The 16,345-nt window shown below is 47.4% G+C and overlaps 1 protein-coding gene across 1 annotated transcript in view; it reads right to left on the reverse strand.

Annotated features, from left to right (window-relative positions):
- mael (germ-plasm component protein maelstrom) overlaps nucleotides 1-16,345 on the reverse strand; it is a 58,458-nt gene that overhangs the window by 24,764 nt on the left and 17,349 nt on the right. The window contains exon 7 of the mRNA XM_084607355.1: nucleotides 13,491-13,629. Coding sequence (XP_084463481.1) covers nucleotides 13,491-13,629 — 139 coding nt within the window. The remainder of the gene's footprint in view (nucleotides 1-13,490; nucleotides 13,630-16,345) is intronic.

Here is a 16,345-nt window from a genome sequence, read left to right on the forward strand (position 1 = left end):
ATCGTCAGCGTCGCCCACTGCACGCATGAAAATGCGCTTTCCGACTCCCAAGTAGATCGAGGAGGTGGAGGCACAATGTGCTGCTGTGAAAAACAAACTTTAGGCCTGAAAATGCTTATTTTAAACTTCAAGGGCCATTTTCTCAGAATGAATTTTTTTCCTGGTATGGTTGCTTATTCCAGCAGTATCTCTGGAACCGCTAATCGGATTCCTATCCTTTTTTTTTTGTGCCTGAATAAATTTCTGAGACCAAGACAAGCTCATTTTTTCAAAATATTGAGTTTGGAATTTATAACGGGAACTCAAAGTTAGGCAAGTCCAATTTGTGGTACTAATCTCAATGCTGTGCTAAAATTTTTTAGCAAGGAAATTAAAAAATAAGGGCTCTGTCTTGCCCTGTGCTACCTATTCAGGAAGCTTAATAATGAATTTCACTGTGCCAACACATTCTGCAAGTCCTCCAGGCATGTCACAAGGAACCTATGTGAACCATTCTGATATACTTCTTAACTTCAGTACCAGTGTTTGCAACTCCATGAAACTGCAGTTATTCAAATGTTGGTACCATGAGTCTACCCTAAATATTTCATTCGGTTATCTCAAGGAACAAAGAAGTTGGTATTCAAATGTAGCCTCCCCCTTAAAGATACGCCGTCATTCCCAAGGGCCTATTGCACATCCTAAAGCTAAGGAAATTTTTAAAATGTCATTACATACGTCATGAATGAATAACAAAGTTGAGGGAAAAACAACAATGGGAATAATTAGTTTACACCTGATCTAATTGTTAGTCTATCAGACTTTATGAAAAATGAAAAGCTTTAGGACGTAGCAGATTTTTTACTGTCCCCATCCATTTGTGGACGTGGTTCAGCCAGTCCTTTTAGATGGATATATATAAATATCCATACACGCCTTCCTGGGTCAATGCATTACCGTATTTACTCGCATAATGCTCGCACTTTTTTTCGCAAAAAATTCATGCTAAGTTAGGGGGTGCAATAATTATGCAGGGAAAATGTTCGAGCAAATGTTTTGGAGTGCTGAAAGCAAATTTAAATAGGTGCGAATCGGGATTCTTGGGTCAGCTATTGTAAAAATAACCAAAACATTACTTTCAAGCAGAACTTACCCTTGTTATAAAAGTACAGGGTCGCCAAAAGCACAAATTGCTAAAGCACTTTATTTACTGCATGCACCCTCATCATTCACTCCCCGCGTTCAATGGTATAATACTCAGAGTCACAGCAGACCATACAGTTCTACTCTTGTTCAGAGACTTGATCCGAGTCCATATCGACACTGCAATCACTGTCTCCAGTAGCGCACTACGCAGAACTCGTTGATGCCGAAGCAGACCATACAGTTCTACTCTTGATCAGAGACTTGATCCGAGTCCATATCGACACTGCAATCACTGTCTCCAGTAGCGCACTACGCAGAACTCGTTGATGCCGAAGTGCCTGCCAGCAGCGCGGTTGCTATGCTGTAGCCCGTACTCGAAAGCTTTCAGCTTAAAAGCAGCTGTATAACTTGCGTACCGCTCCACCGCAATGCGGCACCAAGAACACGGTAGACTGTGGAACAAAGCAAGTACCTAACACAGATGGAACGAAGGAACAATGACGAGACGCGGAGACACCTCGCAAAATAGTGACGAGTCGACTACGAACAACATGAAGGTAAAAAAAAAAAAAAAAAGAAAAAGAAAAACATGACAAGCATAACTGATGATGATATACCCGAGCCCGCTATCGCCGCCTGGTAGCGTGTGCGCACAACGAGGCCAGCTACCGTATTTACTCGAATCTAACGCGCACCTTTTTTCCGATATATCGTGTCCAAAAATTGGGCGTGCGTTAGAATCGAGTACGACCCTAAATCTCCGATATCATATCGCCATCGGCATTTCAAAATGGCCGCCTGGTATGCACTTCGAGCCTACTAGCTGGTCTAGCTGTCTATGCCTAGCTACAGTAGCGTCCTTCGTGTGCTTTGGTACATGTGCTTTGGTTAGCCTACCCGTTTTCTGCGATTGACCGACCAGTATGGACGTGCCGAAGATTCGTCGAGTTCATCATGATGCCGCATTTAAAAGGAAAGTCATAGTGTGTGCAGAGACGGACGGAAATCGGGCCGCATCACGCGCATTCGGAGTTCCGGAAACATGCGTGCGGGACTGGCGCAAGCAGAAGGAAAAGATTTTCGGCAGCAAGGCTACACGAAAAGGTTTCAGTGGACCGAAGCAGGGCCGGTTCACCGAAATAGAAGAGCGGCTCGCAGAATATGTTCTAGAGCAGCGAGCGGCGCAGCGGCCGGTGACGACGGACCTGCTCAAAGTCCGGGCGATGCAGCTAGCCCTACAAACAGGGCTAACGCGGAGCGACTTTAAAGCGAGCAGGTACTGGCTGTCTAATTTTATGAAGAGAAAAGGCTTTTCTCTTCGAAGGCGGACAGGGATATGTCAGAAGTTGCCTGAAGAGTACGAAGAAAAGCTGCACAGTTTTCAGCGGTTCGTTCTAAGTTTGCGCCGCAAGTACGTCTACCACCTCGGCCAGATTGGAAATGCCGATCAGACACCGCTGTACTTTGACATGCCTGCCACCACAACCGTTGAAAAGAAGGGGGCGAAGCAAGTGCGCGTGTTGTCTTCCGGCCACGAAAAAACACGCGTCACCGCAATGCTTTGTTGCACCGCGGATGGACACAAGCTGCCCCCGTATCTCATATTCAGGCGCAAGACGCTCCCGAAAGGAATCGTGTTTCCGAGTGGCGTGATTGTGCGCGCCAATGAAAAAGGTTGGATGACAACGGACTTGGTCGCCGACTGGATCGATAACGTCTGGCGCAAGAGACCCGGCGGCAGTTTGGGCCTGCGTGCGATGCTTGTGCTCGACGCTTTCAAGTGCCATCTCGACCAACGCATCAAGGACAAGCTCGCTGCGTGCAACACCGACCTTGTCGTGATACCAGGTGGCATGACATCGCAGCTCCAGCCGCTCGATGTTTGCTTGAACAAGCCAGTGAAAGATAGGATTTGGGCGCTCTACACCGAATGGCTTGTGAGTGGCTGCCATGAATTCACTCCCAGCAACAGAATGAAGCGTGCCTCGCTGCAAGAGTTCACTGGATGGGCAAAAGATGCGTGGTGCACGATACCGTCTGCCATGGTCATCAAGGCCTTTAAAAAATGTGGCATATCGAATGCCATGGACGGCACCGAGGATGAGATGCTTTGGTCCGTCAGCAGTGACAAGGAGTTGTCTGACAGCGACGAGTGAACCTTGTGCCGGCATAGTGACAATCTTGGCAAGATAAGCAGTTTCCTTTTGTGTGTGTGTTTTTTAGTGCACCGAGATTAAATCTTTGCTTTTCCAAACGAGACAAAGTTGTATTGCTGTATGAAAGCGTTAGGTGCGCGGTACTCTTTTTCGCGGAGAACGGGTGCGCGTTACAATCTGAGCTTTTTTTTTTTTTCGGGGGTGGGGGTCACGAAAAACGGGTGCGCGATACAATCGAGGGCGCGTTAGATTCGAGTAAATACGGTAGGTTAGGTAGCGCTCCAAAGATGGCGGGTGGTAATATTAGTGGTGCGATGATTATGCGAGGAAAAATTCCTATTTTTTGACGCCCAATGTTGGGGGCGCGAGCATTATGCCAGTAAATACGGTAAATGTGCAGCTATCACCATCAGAAAGTATGGTTGTGTACCACAACCCCCCCCCCCCCTTTTTTTTCGAGGACCTATTTAATAAAATCATAGCTGCTTCGGTCTTCATCCGTCCGGCATTGCAGTCAATGTTTTTCATGCACTTGTGATTCACAGCCTAGTCACTAACCATCATCACTAGGATCACCATACCTGCCAACCTGAAGATTTCAAAATTCGTAAAACCTCCTCGACCGAGGGTGCGGGGGCTGTTTTTTTTTTTTTTTTAACTTTTTAAGAATTTATCTTTAGCGACACCCTTGCTCACTCACCCACAAGCAAAATCCGTGTCCCATAGAGTAATGAGCGAAAACTCCATTGTGTCACGATTTATTTTTCGCCTGCTTCAAAAACTTTTTCTGTGTAGGCTTGCTCAAAGCAGGTGCCACTCTGGTGTCCTTTCACCATCAGGTCAGCAGACTTCTAGAGTTTTCTCGGTAACAGATGAGCGAAACTCCGAGTTTTGTTGACAGAGCTGAATATTCTCTCACATTCAGAGTTACTGTGGGGAATGGAGAGTATGCTCAGCATAACCATTGAGATTCTGCGGAATCTGGGCGATCCGTCGACATCTCGAATGCTTCCCAATTGCGACCACTGCACGTCGCATCTTGGCTCATTCAGTATGTCTGCAGGAATCTGGTAAGCTTGTATGTTGGCAAACTCCACTTCGAGTGCATCAATTGTTTCTTCTCTTGTTTCCCCACTCCGCTGGGGCAGAATAGCAGGAAACGCCATAATGAAATGAAGTACACTGCTGAATGAAGCAGTTTCTAGAGCCTGCACTTGGGCAACTTCAGCCATCTTCAGGCTGAAGTCTTCCAGCGGGAACTTGTGGTGAATATAATCACATGCTGCAGTGAAGTAGAGACGTACAGCCGAGAAGAACTGCTCTTTCTCATTTGAGGTCAGCGTCTCAACTACAGAGGTGGTTGTCATGCCAATGACGATGTCTTTATCATCTTTTTGATTCTCTAAAGCTCCATAGGCAACTTCAGGCAATGAATGGCATCCCTTGAGAACACCTGGCCACACAAATCGAGTCAAGAAATCCCCGAGAAGGCGGTTCAAGAGGCCCCTGAGCACATGAATCTAAGGAGCCTGTGACTGAAGTAGGCAGTTTGTCTTCTCAAAAAGAGGTATAACATTTTGGAGAAAAAGAGCATGCCCTGCTTAGCTCCGATGACAAAAAAAGAAATAGGCGCTCTTCACGGGTCACATGGCTAGCTTCTGCAGATGCCTCGCATTGAAGTTTCAGTTTCTTTGCTTGTGATGCAGAATGAACTCCTTTTATTTTTAGTGAAGGTCCATCACAGTCGGTGCTTTTTTTCCCAACACCTGCAGCAGCCTTGGGAAGGTGTGCAGCAATATATTTGAGGCCGGCGCAAGGTTCTTGGCGATTTGTAGAGAAGTCTTGGGAATCTGGCAAGACTCCAAAAACAAGCTCTGCTTATTGCACTGTTTTGTTTCATTCAAGAAAAAGCTAAGTAGTGGTTTCCACTAGTCCAGCAGCCTCTTCAAACGCTTCCCCAAAGACAGCCAATGTGTCGGCGAATGCTTCAGCATCTTCCTGACGTCGACGTCGTGCAATCTTCGAAAGTCTTACAGTCGATCTTTCCACTTTGAGCTTTTCTCTAAGTAAAAAAAATGTCAACCAAGGCCTCATCAACCTTTACAGGAAGACATGCAGCTCCTTTTTGGGTGGCCAAGTTGATGAGGTGGCATGGGCAACCAACCCCGATCAAAGCTGGTTGGGCCTCCCTCAATACAGTCGAAACGCTGTTCTTTTTGCCAATCATGACATGGGCATTGCCCGAAGACAATGCCAACAGGTTTTCAAGAGGCAAACTTCGGGACTTCATTTCGTCTAGAATCATATTTCCAATTTTCTGACCCGTCGCTTCCCCTTGGATTGTACAGAGGCAAAGGAGGCGGCTTTCAACTCTACTGGTCTCTTTAACAAAGTATGTCGCAACAATAGGGTAAAGCTGCGCATCCCTATTGTTACTTCCGTCCACAGCAATCGAAAATACCTGCTTTTGTAGGGCATCCAGCAAAGGAGTCTCTGCGTTAGCGGTCATTTCGCGAACAATTGCAGTCGTCTTCGTCCGTCCACAGGCGTAGCGTTTGGCTTCCTTGCACTTGGGCAACATTTTCCGGAAAAGTGGTCCAGCGTGATCACTGACACTGCGCCGTATGTTGTGTTCAACTAAAAACGCCGTGAAATGGCATTCTGCACGAATCACACAGAGGTCGCTGTCAGTGCGAACAAAACTTGTCAGGCTCAGCTGGCTGTCCGCGGCTCGCACAAATCCTTGGTGCTTTTTCGAAGCGATGTGGATCTTTATGTCGGACTTGCCACCATGTGAAATGTTATCACAGGCACCACGTGGTGCAAAATCCGAACTTCTCTCCATTCTTAGACTGCACGAAGCACGGAAATTCTGCCGCGTACGACTTCAAAAATACTTGGAAGTACTGTCGCAACTTTGAGCCTGCCATTGCACTGCGAAACCGCTACTACTAAAACTTCAGAGTCACACTGAGTCGGATGCGGCCGCAGATCACGCAAAAACAGAGGCCAACACCAAAATTGTCCAAACACGTGAACAAAGGAACAGCCACTACTAGCCTGGCGGAGGCGGTATCGTGTTTTAGATATGGATTCCTGTTCCCCCGAGTAGACGATAGAAGTCACTACAACGTTTGCAGCTGCTGATGATGAGATCACAAATATGTGTTGCCCTCTTGTGGCCGCCAAAGGTACCATAATAGTGTTAACATGGCCTCAGAGATTACCCTTCCGCGCGTGTGGTGTTATCTCGGAGGCCACGATGTTAATACAGTAAAAGCTCGTTAATTCAAACTCGAAGGGGCCGAGAAAATTGCTCGAATTAAGCGGAGTTCGAATTAACAGTCGGGCACTGGAATGAGCGCCATCGTGGCCCACCGTGCTGGCCGAGCCCACATGTTGACTCATTTCCATGAGTAAAGAGGGCTAGGCGCTACTGCACTTTTACGGAGGGCGATTCCGATAATTTTTGCAATCGAGCCGCAACGGCGAATGAACGGGACTAATCGGTCAGTCATGCGCCGCAAACAAGAACCGGAATGCATTCGTGTGAGTAGCGAGCTTTAAAACATGTTTATTTACACGAAAAAATAATCGGTAATGTGCGTTTGCTTGCGTTGCTTGTGCCGTGACTCCACAAACATCGACTGCAGCTTGCCCAAGAGTTCCAGTGCAGGATCCGAATTCTCATCGGCGGAGAAGTATCGTGCAGCGAGATCGAGCGCCGACGCTACTTCACATGCACAAGGGGGTGGCACCGGATCGTCGCCTTCGTCGGACTCATCGCTTTCAGCCGTGTTCGCCACCCTTGAGCCCTGTGGAGCACATGCAGCCGCGATTATATCCTCATCACTCAAGGGCCCAGACGTCTCCACATCGTTGTCAACGTACGCTTCAAAAGCGACACCCTCCGACAAAGCCGCGTAGCCACGGTCGAGCACGACGGAGTCATCATCAGACGAAGCCTCCGCTACCTCCGCGCTGCATGCTTCTGGGGCGTCACTGAAGCCACACTTGCGGAAACAATTTTTCAGTTTCCGGCTTGACGGTATTCAACGATGATGCCAGCATGTGGACAGCTCCAAGCAAATCGATGTCGTACGACTTGCCACTGTCCAAACAAAGAAGTCTCTCTAGGAGGTGGCACCTGTAAAGCGTTTTTAAGTTCTGAATAACTCCAAGATCCATAGGCTGGAGCACAGAAGTCGTGTTTTTAGGCAAAAATGCCAAGCGGATTGCTGTCAGTCCACTCACGTCACAATGAGCTGTACAGTTGTCCACGAACATGAGAACATTCCTGTTCTGTGCAGCGAATTTCCTGTCTAGCTTGCGCAGCCAGTCGGTGAAAATTTCCCGTGTCATCCATGACTTTTTGTTTGCAGTGTAATCAACAGGAAGAGTCTTAAAGCCTTTAAAACAGCGAGGCTTCTCTGCCTTGCCGATCACCAGCAAGCGGCACCGTTCCGTGCCCATCGCATTTGCGCACATCATGACGGTGATTCTTTGCTTCTCTTTCCACCAGCACAAGTGTCGCCTTTGTAAGTGACGGTCTTGTTGGGGAGCAATTTGAAATTCAGCGCCATCTCGTCAGCATTGAATGCATCGCTGAGCGCATAATCAGCGAGCAGTTCCTTCAGTTCACTGGAGACCCACTGTTCACACATTTCCTTGTCGACTTCAGCTGACTCCCCACAAACGTTTCTAAATGTCAGCCCGTGACGCGCCTTGAAACGCGACAGCCAGCCTTCCGACGCGCCGAACTCGCTGATGCCCATTTGGCTGGCAAAGACTGCAGCCTTTGCAGCAATTATAGGCCCGCTTAATGGAATGTTTCGGCTGCGAACTTCTGTTATCCATGCCATTACGGCACTTTCCACTTCGGGATGGGCCGACGTCCGTAGCCTTTTGCGAGAGGGTTCCATAACGTCTTTACGAAAGGCAGCACTGATCGATTCCTTGTTCCTGAGATACGTTGACAGCGTGCTTTTCTTGATGTCGTACTTTTTGGCTATATCCGTCTTGGATAGGACACCACGTTCCACCTCACTGAAAATCCCCATTTTCGTCTTGAGGTCCTTTGCCGTGTATTTACCGCGGTTTGCCATGGCTGTCACAATCGATGAGTCGTCGCTGGCAAAGCGGTGAGGCAACGAAAGCGGTAAAACTTGGACCACCGCGGCACGAACAAATGCACGACACCGACAACTGCGTTGTGCACACAACGTGACCGCAGGACAAAAAGAAAACAGGCTTGTCAAAAGCGGACCCAGCAACCGCGGTGCAGCCAAAACCTGCAACGGCTTGGGGCAGACCGTTGGTGTGATGGAGCCTAGCGGCACCCGGCAGCGAAAACCTGCTACAGCATGCACCGGAATGCTCGCTGTGACTGTCGAGTGCGCACCTCGTCTCGCGCGCGCGGGCAGATTTTAAAGATTTTTTTTTTTGAGTCTTTAGTAATCTTTCTGCGCATTGTACACGGTATGGGCCAACTTCTGTCTGCGAGGAGCTGTGTGAGCCACGGGCTCCTAGTTCGAATTAACCGTTGTGGATACTAGCATGTTCGAATTATCGGGCGTTTGCTCCTATTGAAATACATAGGGCCATGCCGGGACCCGAGCGTCAGTTTGAATTGAGGGGGGACGCGACCTTTGAAAACCGAAAAATCGCGAAACAGTCGATTTTTGGAAGGTTATATATTCCGGTAGTATGTCTTATAAACTACCATTTCTGTAATTATCAATGCCCAACTCGCCGCAGAAATACTCGAAATTAATTATTTAACTAGCGGCGGCAGCCACGGAGCAGCGAGCAAGCGCCGAAAATTCCCAAACTTCGCGAGCGCGCAATTCCTCTCCCGCCGAACTGAGCGCCGCCATCTTGGTCTTGTTTTGTTTGTGAATTCTTGCGCTTTCTTCTGCCGCCCCGGTCGAGGCGTGGCTTGCTACCGATTGAGAGCCTCGTGGCGGCTTTCAAGTTTCCCGCGCTCGAATTCAAGGCTGCGATTGGGCAAAGCGCGCGCTCCGCGAGAACGCGGGGGATCGGGCGACTACTATTGGCTGCTGCGGCCGCTGACGCGTCGGTCTCCGCCTCCCCGCGTCGTCTGCTACGGCTGTTTGCTTGCTGTCGTTGTTAGCTGTCTTTGTACTTTGTACGTTCTGTTCGCCTTTCGCCATTTTTGCAATCGCCAGATTTACGATCTCTCGTCGTGCCCTCTGAACGGTTTCGTGCAACGTGTTAAACGTTGCGTGGTCGCTCACGATGCCTCGAGGTGCGACACGCATTTAGTGCAGACTTGGCTAGCTTTTTTTTTCTTTTCTTTTTTTTTTTTTTCGTTTCGGCGCTTATGCCACGGATGATAATCCGGGAAGTCGCTTGTCGCGTTTGGGCCGCTCCTCGTTCCTCCGGCGAGATGCCGCGATAGATAAACCGGGAAACCGCTTGCTGCGTCTGTGCCACCCATCATGCTAGGGCGAAATGCCGCGGGGGAATCGGGAATGCCAATTGTCGCGGCTTGCAGAGGACAGGATCGACGGATCTCAGCATGTGGAAAGTGGTCCGCAGGACCAAGGCGTTCGCTGTAGCTGATCGGCTAGTCGCACAGATGTTCGCTGTAGCCGAGATCGACGGAGCGCCATAGCCCTAATGTATATTTTGACGGTCGCACTGGACTTGTTCGTGATAACTGAGAGTGTTCGTCTTAAGTGGGGCCGTTATAAGTGGGCTCGACTGTACCTGAATAAATTTTTGAGGGCAAGGCAAGCCCTTGTATTCAAAATATTATGTCTGGAATTTGTCATAATTAATTTGGTTAATCAACATAGGTCTAATTGATAACAAAAAATCCAATTCTATGCTTTTTTTCAGCAAGAAAATTTAGAAAAAGGGCTTTGTCTTGCCCTGAGGGACCTATCTAGGAATCAGCATGACAAATTGCACAATGCCAGTGCCTTTCACAATTTCTCCAGGCTTGATATAAAGGACCTATTCGAACTAGTTTGATATGCTTCTGTAACTTGAGAACTAGCGTGCACAATTCCATGAAACTTGGTGGGTTTTAATTTGTTAATGTCATGAGCCTGTCTTGAAAATTTCATCATGATAACTTGAGAACAAAAAAGTTATTCTCTCAACCTTTGAGAGCCGTTTTCTTAGAATCAATTTTTTGCACAGTGTGGTTGCTAGGGAAAGTCATAGCTCAAGAACCGCTTATTGAATTTTCATGAGTTTTTGTTATATACCTAAGTAAAATTCTGAGGGCAAGACAAGTCGTTTTTTTTTTTTCAAAATATTTCATGTGTAATTAGGGGCAGTCAATTAAAATATCGTTAAGTCAGGTGTAAATTTGAAAACTAAATTTGGGGCTGTACTAAAATTTTTCAGAGAGGAAATTTGGAAAAAGGGAATTGTCTTGCCCTGGGGAAACTATCCAGGAATGACCATAACAAATTTCACACTGCTAGCACATTTTGCAAATTCTCCAGGCCCGCCCCTAGGGACCTATGTAAACTATCTTTATATACTCCTCTAACTTGAGAACCGATGAGCCCAGCTCCATGAAACTTGGTAGTTCTTCAAATGTGTGTACTATGAGCATACCCTGAAAATTTCATTCAAATACCTCAAGAAATAAAGTTGGTGTTCAAGGGTAGCCTCTCCCCTTAACCGTAAGTTCGAATTAACCGAGTTCGCATTAACAAGGTTTTACTGTAGATGTCCGCACTTTTTTTTTTCCGAAAATAAAACATTTTTCGTAACATTTCCCGCGAGATTCATAACATCGTAAGACTGGTCAAAATTCGTATATTTACGGTAAATTCAGAAGAGTTGGCAGGTATTGGATCAGGTGCTCCTTGCCACCCACGACAGTACTTTGAAAGCAAAACATGCTCTAGTACTAGGCCAGTGTACAGTTTTATAATGCAGCCAACTGCAATATTTGAATTGTGGCCACATGTTTTTTATGTGCAATCAAATATCACATCTACATTTCCTGTTGGATTCAGGAAGTCCTTGTACAAGTCCTTCACCACTTGGACACTTGCTGCTTCTGTAGCAGTAGCAACTGCCTGGCAAGTTTTCACCATGATGTTCATGTGCCCCCTGAAAGTCTTGTGGTAAAGACCTTGGCGGTAGAGGTTCATTGTTGCACAAAAATCAGCTAGGGCAGTCGCTCTCTTCCCTATACTTTGTATGCCCTTCATTGCCCCCAGATTTACTTCAAAGGGTGTGATGCCGAATTTCCTGGGCACTTGTGATGACGAGAAGTGCTGCTCGGCGAAATCGCAATTCGAGCATGTGAGCACCAACTTCACAGCTAAGCCATACTCTCTTTCGCTGCATTTCAGAGTTGAACAGTGGCCATCCCACACTTGCTGCAGCTTGTGGACGCAAACAGCTTCTTTAGTACACTCATATCAACAATGACATACTCAGTGACGCAATCGTCGTCTTCACTTGCTGTGCTAACATTCATCAGCTCGAACTTGTGGACTTCTCCACCAATGACGTCTTGACGTTGCCTGCATATTTTTCATGCCCCGCGCACTCAGTTTCCGCGAAAAACTCTGTGACCAAGTGTTGAGCACGCGAGCTCGGTTTAGCCATGTCTGCCAGCACTGAAGTGACAAGCGGAAATTCTGTAGTCATTAGGCTTAGCTCAGCTGGCTGGGCCACTGACGGCACGGAATTCGGAGCGACTCGCAGAGTATCAAAAGTCGATATTTTTGACAGGCCAAGTCCAGGCCAGGCACATACACCGCCACTGCAGACACTTGCAGTAACACCGAAGTTGACACAGATCGGCATGGTCCAGCCGCGGCGTCCACCAGTGAAGCTGTGGTCGACGAGTTCAATACAGCTACATCCGCTGACGTCCCTGCAGCTTGCGGCAGCACCGAAGCTGTAGTTCTCGACATGACACTCTTCTTATTCCACCCACATCGCTTTTTGCCGACTGCTTTTCGAGTGCTCGCTTTCAAGCATGCGTCTCGCGCCATCATGACATATGAAAACAAAAACTTTGAAGTTAAGAGGAGCGAGTTAATAGTTAAAATATTTACAACGATGAGAAAAAAGGCAGACCGAAAAATGCTAGTAAACTGAGGAGCGCGGAAAATGCCACGTGCTAGTGGGTGAAAGCAAACGACAGAGTCGACAACGCGGCCGTTGGAGGCGAGGCATGCGTCACGGCCAATCAGAGGGCTGCGTCTCTGACAGCGCTTGCTTTACCCAATCAGCGGCTGTCTAGCGACGATTCACCCCTTGAGAACGGATGCCAAAGGCTCCGCTGTGCAAAAGTCTACAGCGTGTTGAGAGACGCCAGAAGAGAGAGCGGGGAACGAGCTTTCAAACGAGACCAAGGTGGTGCCGATCAGCTCGCGCAGTGCGGAGGTACTGCAGATTGAAAATGGTGCGATCCTTCGTGTTTGCCATTCAATTCCGGCTCACCGACAATTCTAAATTGTCGGGTTTTTTTTATATCTTGAGCCGGATTGAGCTATAATATTTTGTAGAGGCATAGTCGAGACATTTAAACACTTCAAAACCGCAATTTTTGAAAATTGTTATTTTTGACCATTTTTTGAGATTTTAAGATCCGTGTCCCCCTTAAACTGAGCAATCTGGAATAAGCCGATCTCATTTTTACACATTTGGACCGTTCATTCAAGCATTTATAAAGAAATGTGCACCATCTGAACAACAGCACAGTAAGCAGGTTGGCAGCTCTTTTAACTCCTCAGTGTTTTCTAAACCCCTAAAAACTTTAGCAAACCAGTTTCTGGCACTTAACAGAAAAATACTGCACGAGCTCCTAGCATTACATTCGCGTGTTCTGCCTCTACATATGGCCCCCTAATGACGAAAAAATGGAGGAAAAAGAAAAACCACTGGCGCAGCGGTACATTAACGTCTCATGCCTGCGTGCTTACAGGTGGCCATAAATTTTCACTGTGGCCCTGACAATAATATAAACAACCAAGATGCAAAAAAAAAAAAAAAGAGCATATTGAACGTGAATGCTGTCGCCTGGGCCAGTTCCAGGTTTTTGCTTGTTGTCTTCCTTCTTTCCTTGTCCAGAACGGAATGTTTCAGACGTATGACAAATTTCCGCGGCTCCCCTGCTAAACACATTGCATAAGCACACAGGCACTCCAAGCTAGTCCCGATGTGAACAGCTACAATTCCACATTCGAAGCTTAGATGACTCACAGAGACTTCATGTCGTAGTCAAACAGGGCACACAAAAGGACCCCCTCTGCCTCCGCTTGCGAAAGCTCCTCGCCAGACACGCTGCGAAGCTTGCGCAGCAAGGGCAAGATGTCCCACACCTGGATGTCGAGCTGCATGCCTGGTGAGGAGAAAGAGTGCACAAGGTCAACAACACCACCCTTACTGCTAGGGAAAAATAAAAATCAAGACTGGAAGAGAGAAAAGGTAATTTGCAAGAAAGAAGTCAGTAAAGCAAAAGATGGAGGGGAGGATAGGAAAACGCAACTGTTGATTTCCCCCGGGTGGGTCAGCCCGGAGGTGCCGTCTATGGGAAGAGTCATTCAGTGTGTTGCCTCCGCCAACAGGCCTAAAGGTCGAAACACTCTGCACCGGCTCAACCACCAGGATCCCCTTTTCCCCAGAAAGGGCGATGCCATGCACAGCTAAGTGGGGCACTCTGAGTCTGTGGTGTCGCACTATACTGTATTTACACGATTGTAAGTAGACCCCTTTTTTTTAGAATTCAAAAGTCTGAAGTGGAGGGGGTAGACTTACAATCGAAATCAAATCATGGCACCGTTAATAATAGCAAGATAAAAAACTATCAGGGAGGATACGGCAAACTTGTCTGCTATACGGCTTTAAGTGCAACATTCAGTTACTGTGCATGCTACTCATGGAAAATTTATCTTTTTTAACTTTTACTGTGCAGCATGAACTGCATCTGCAGGAGTGTTGATAGTTTACGGAAGAGCCACTTTTTGAACCATGGCGACGCTCGCTTTTTGCATGTCAATCACTTCAGGCCTAGTGACATGGCGGCAATTGCAGGGAGTGTCGATAGTTGATGGAAGAGCCAACATCAATCATTCTTTGAGTTCGCGCCTGGTTCATGTGTTCGCACTTTTGATTTTACGACCAGCCGCATGTTTTAACATGAGCTCTCCAGTCTAAAAAGCATTCGGCGCTCTTTTCACGCAGCGTATAAGGAGGCAGCTATCATTTATGCCGAAGAAACAACTGCGCTGTGGGCTGCAAATTCAAAGGTTCTAAACAGGTTATGCGGGAATGGCGGTGGCAGTGAGACAAAATTTTCAACTGTGATGCTAAGCGAAAAGGCTTCCAAGGGATACAGGTGGTATACTAACGGAGCTGGAGGGCAAGCTTGCAGCGTATACAGCCGAACCTCACTATAACAAACACGGATATAGCGAATTATCGGATAAAACGAACTAAAATCAGTTTCTATGGTTTATTTCCATGGGAGTTCTTTCTGTATAACGAAAGAAAAATGTCAAAATCTGACGTTAAATCGGTTATAACGAAGCAGTTTTCGTACATTAAAATGGCAAAAAATGCGTAAAGGAGCTGGAAAAAAGCATCAAGAAACGAAATTTTTCAATCGAATCACCCTCCGCAGAAGTGTGTTTAAATCGCCAGCACGTTTGCGTGCCGCATCATTTGGCGGCAGCAACAAAAACTACTGCCGACGGCTTATGGCCTCCAAGATCACACCTCCGTGCGCGGTGATCTCGGAGGTCATGAACGGCCATGGCCGGAGTTGAGTGGCGCCGCCGAAGTGTGTTTAAGGGGGGACACGGCTCTTTGAGACGAAAAAATCGCGAAAAAAATAGATTTTGTGAAACTGACATTTCCAGAATCTTGCAGCTATTATTCCTTTAATTCACCAGGTTTTATATCTCGCGGTGCAGTATTTGGGCCACAGAATCAATTTATAGCATCACTGTTAGCTGAAATCCGCAAAAAGAAACTTTTTCCGAGGCGCGTAGGTCGTTTTCTACACGCGCGATCGCAGCCATCTTGGTCTCGTTGGATTTCCCACCTCAAGTGTCTCCGCCGGCTTACTAGTGACGTTGAAATCCAAGCAGTCCAAACGCGCGGTTCTATTCGTCGAGCTAGCACACGCGATTGAAAAGCGCGCTGCGATTGGCCGCGCAAAGTTCCCGTCTGCTCCTTCGCAGGCGATGCGTCTCTCCTTGTTCAGTCGTAGGGCTGTGACGAGTGCGGCACGATGTCGGAAGCAATGCCGAAGTTTGCCACGAGTCACAAGTTTGGCAAAAAGAAGAAACGATCGGCCTACAACTTCAAGAAGCGCTCAGTTCCTTCGGCCGGCGTCGAGAATAATCCGCCGCCAACAGCAAGTGATGCTGAAGCCGTGGACAGTACCGAAGTGAACTTAGGCCTAACCAGATCGCAGACAACTGAATGCATTCCGGACAGCAGCCGCATTCGGCGCGACACCGAAATATTGCAGCGTACGGAGTTGTTGCAGAGAGAAATGGAAGCCCAAGAAAAGCTACAAGTTCTTTCTTCAACACAGGCGACCAAGCGAAAGATAGATTTTTTCACTCGCGCCGACGATGTTGCGGCCGCGCCATCGGACATTGAGACGGGCTTCATTGTCGTCAGTTTGGACTAAATGAACGCGTTGATGTCGTTTGTGAAGTGCAAGGTGTGCCGTCACGGTAGGGAAAGGTGAACGTGAATATGGCCTTGCCATAAAGATTACAGTGAAACTTCATGATAACGAACAGTTAAAAAATCGGAAAATAGTTCGCCCTATCCATAATTTGTAATATAAAATTTCGTAGAAGATCCATGCAAGAGCAGCAAAATTCAATCAGAGAAGGCACAGCAACTCGGAGGGTGCCTTCTTGGGTCACGTCCGTTTATTTACGTGCAAAGAACTGCGTTATCGCGGCCTGCTTTTCTGTGTTGATCGCGTTCCGTATCACGCCTTGTTCCACAGTTTGCAAACGCTCAACAAGGGCAAACCCACTGCTCTCAATAGCACTGTAGTGGTGGTGCAGTAAATCCAATGCAGCAAGCGCTTC

The sequence above is a fragment of the Amblyomma maculatum genome, chromosome 6 (genome assembly GCF_055883805.1).
Source record: "Amblyomma maculatum isolate TAMU_Amacu chromosome 6, ASM5588380v1, whole genome shotgun sequence".
NCBI lineage: Eukaryota > Metazoa > Arthropoda > Arachnida > Ixodida > Ixodidae > Amblyomma > Amblyomma maculatum.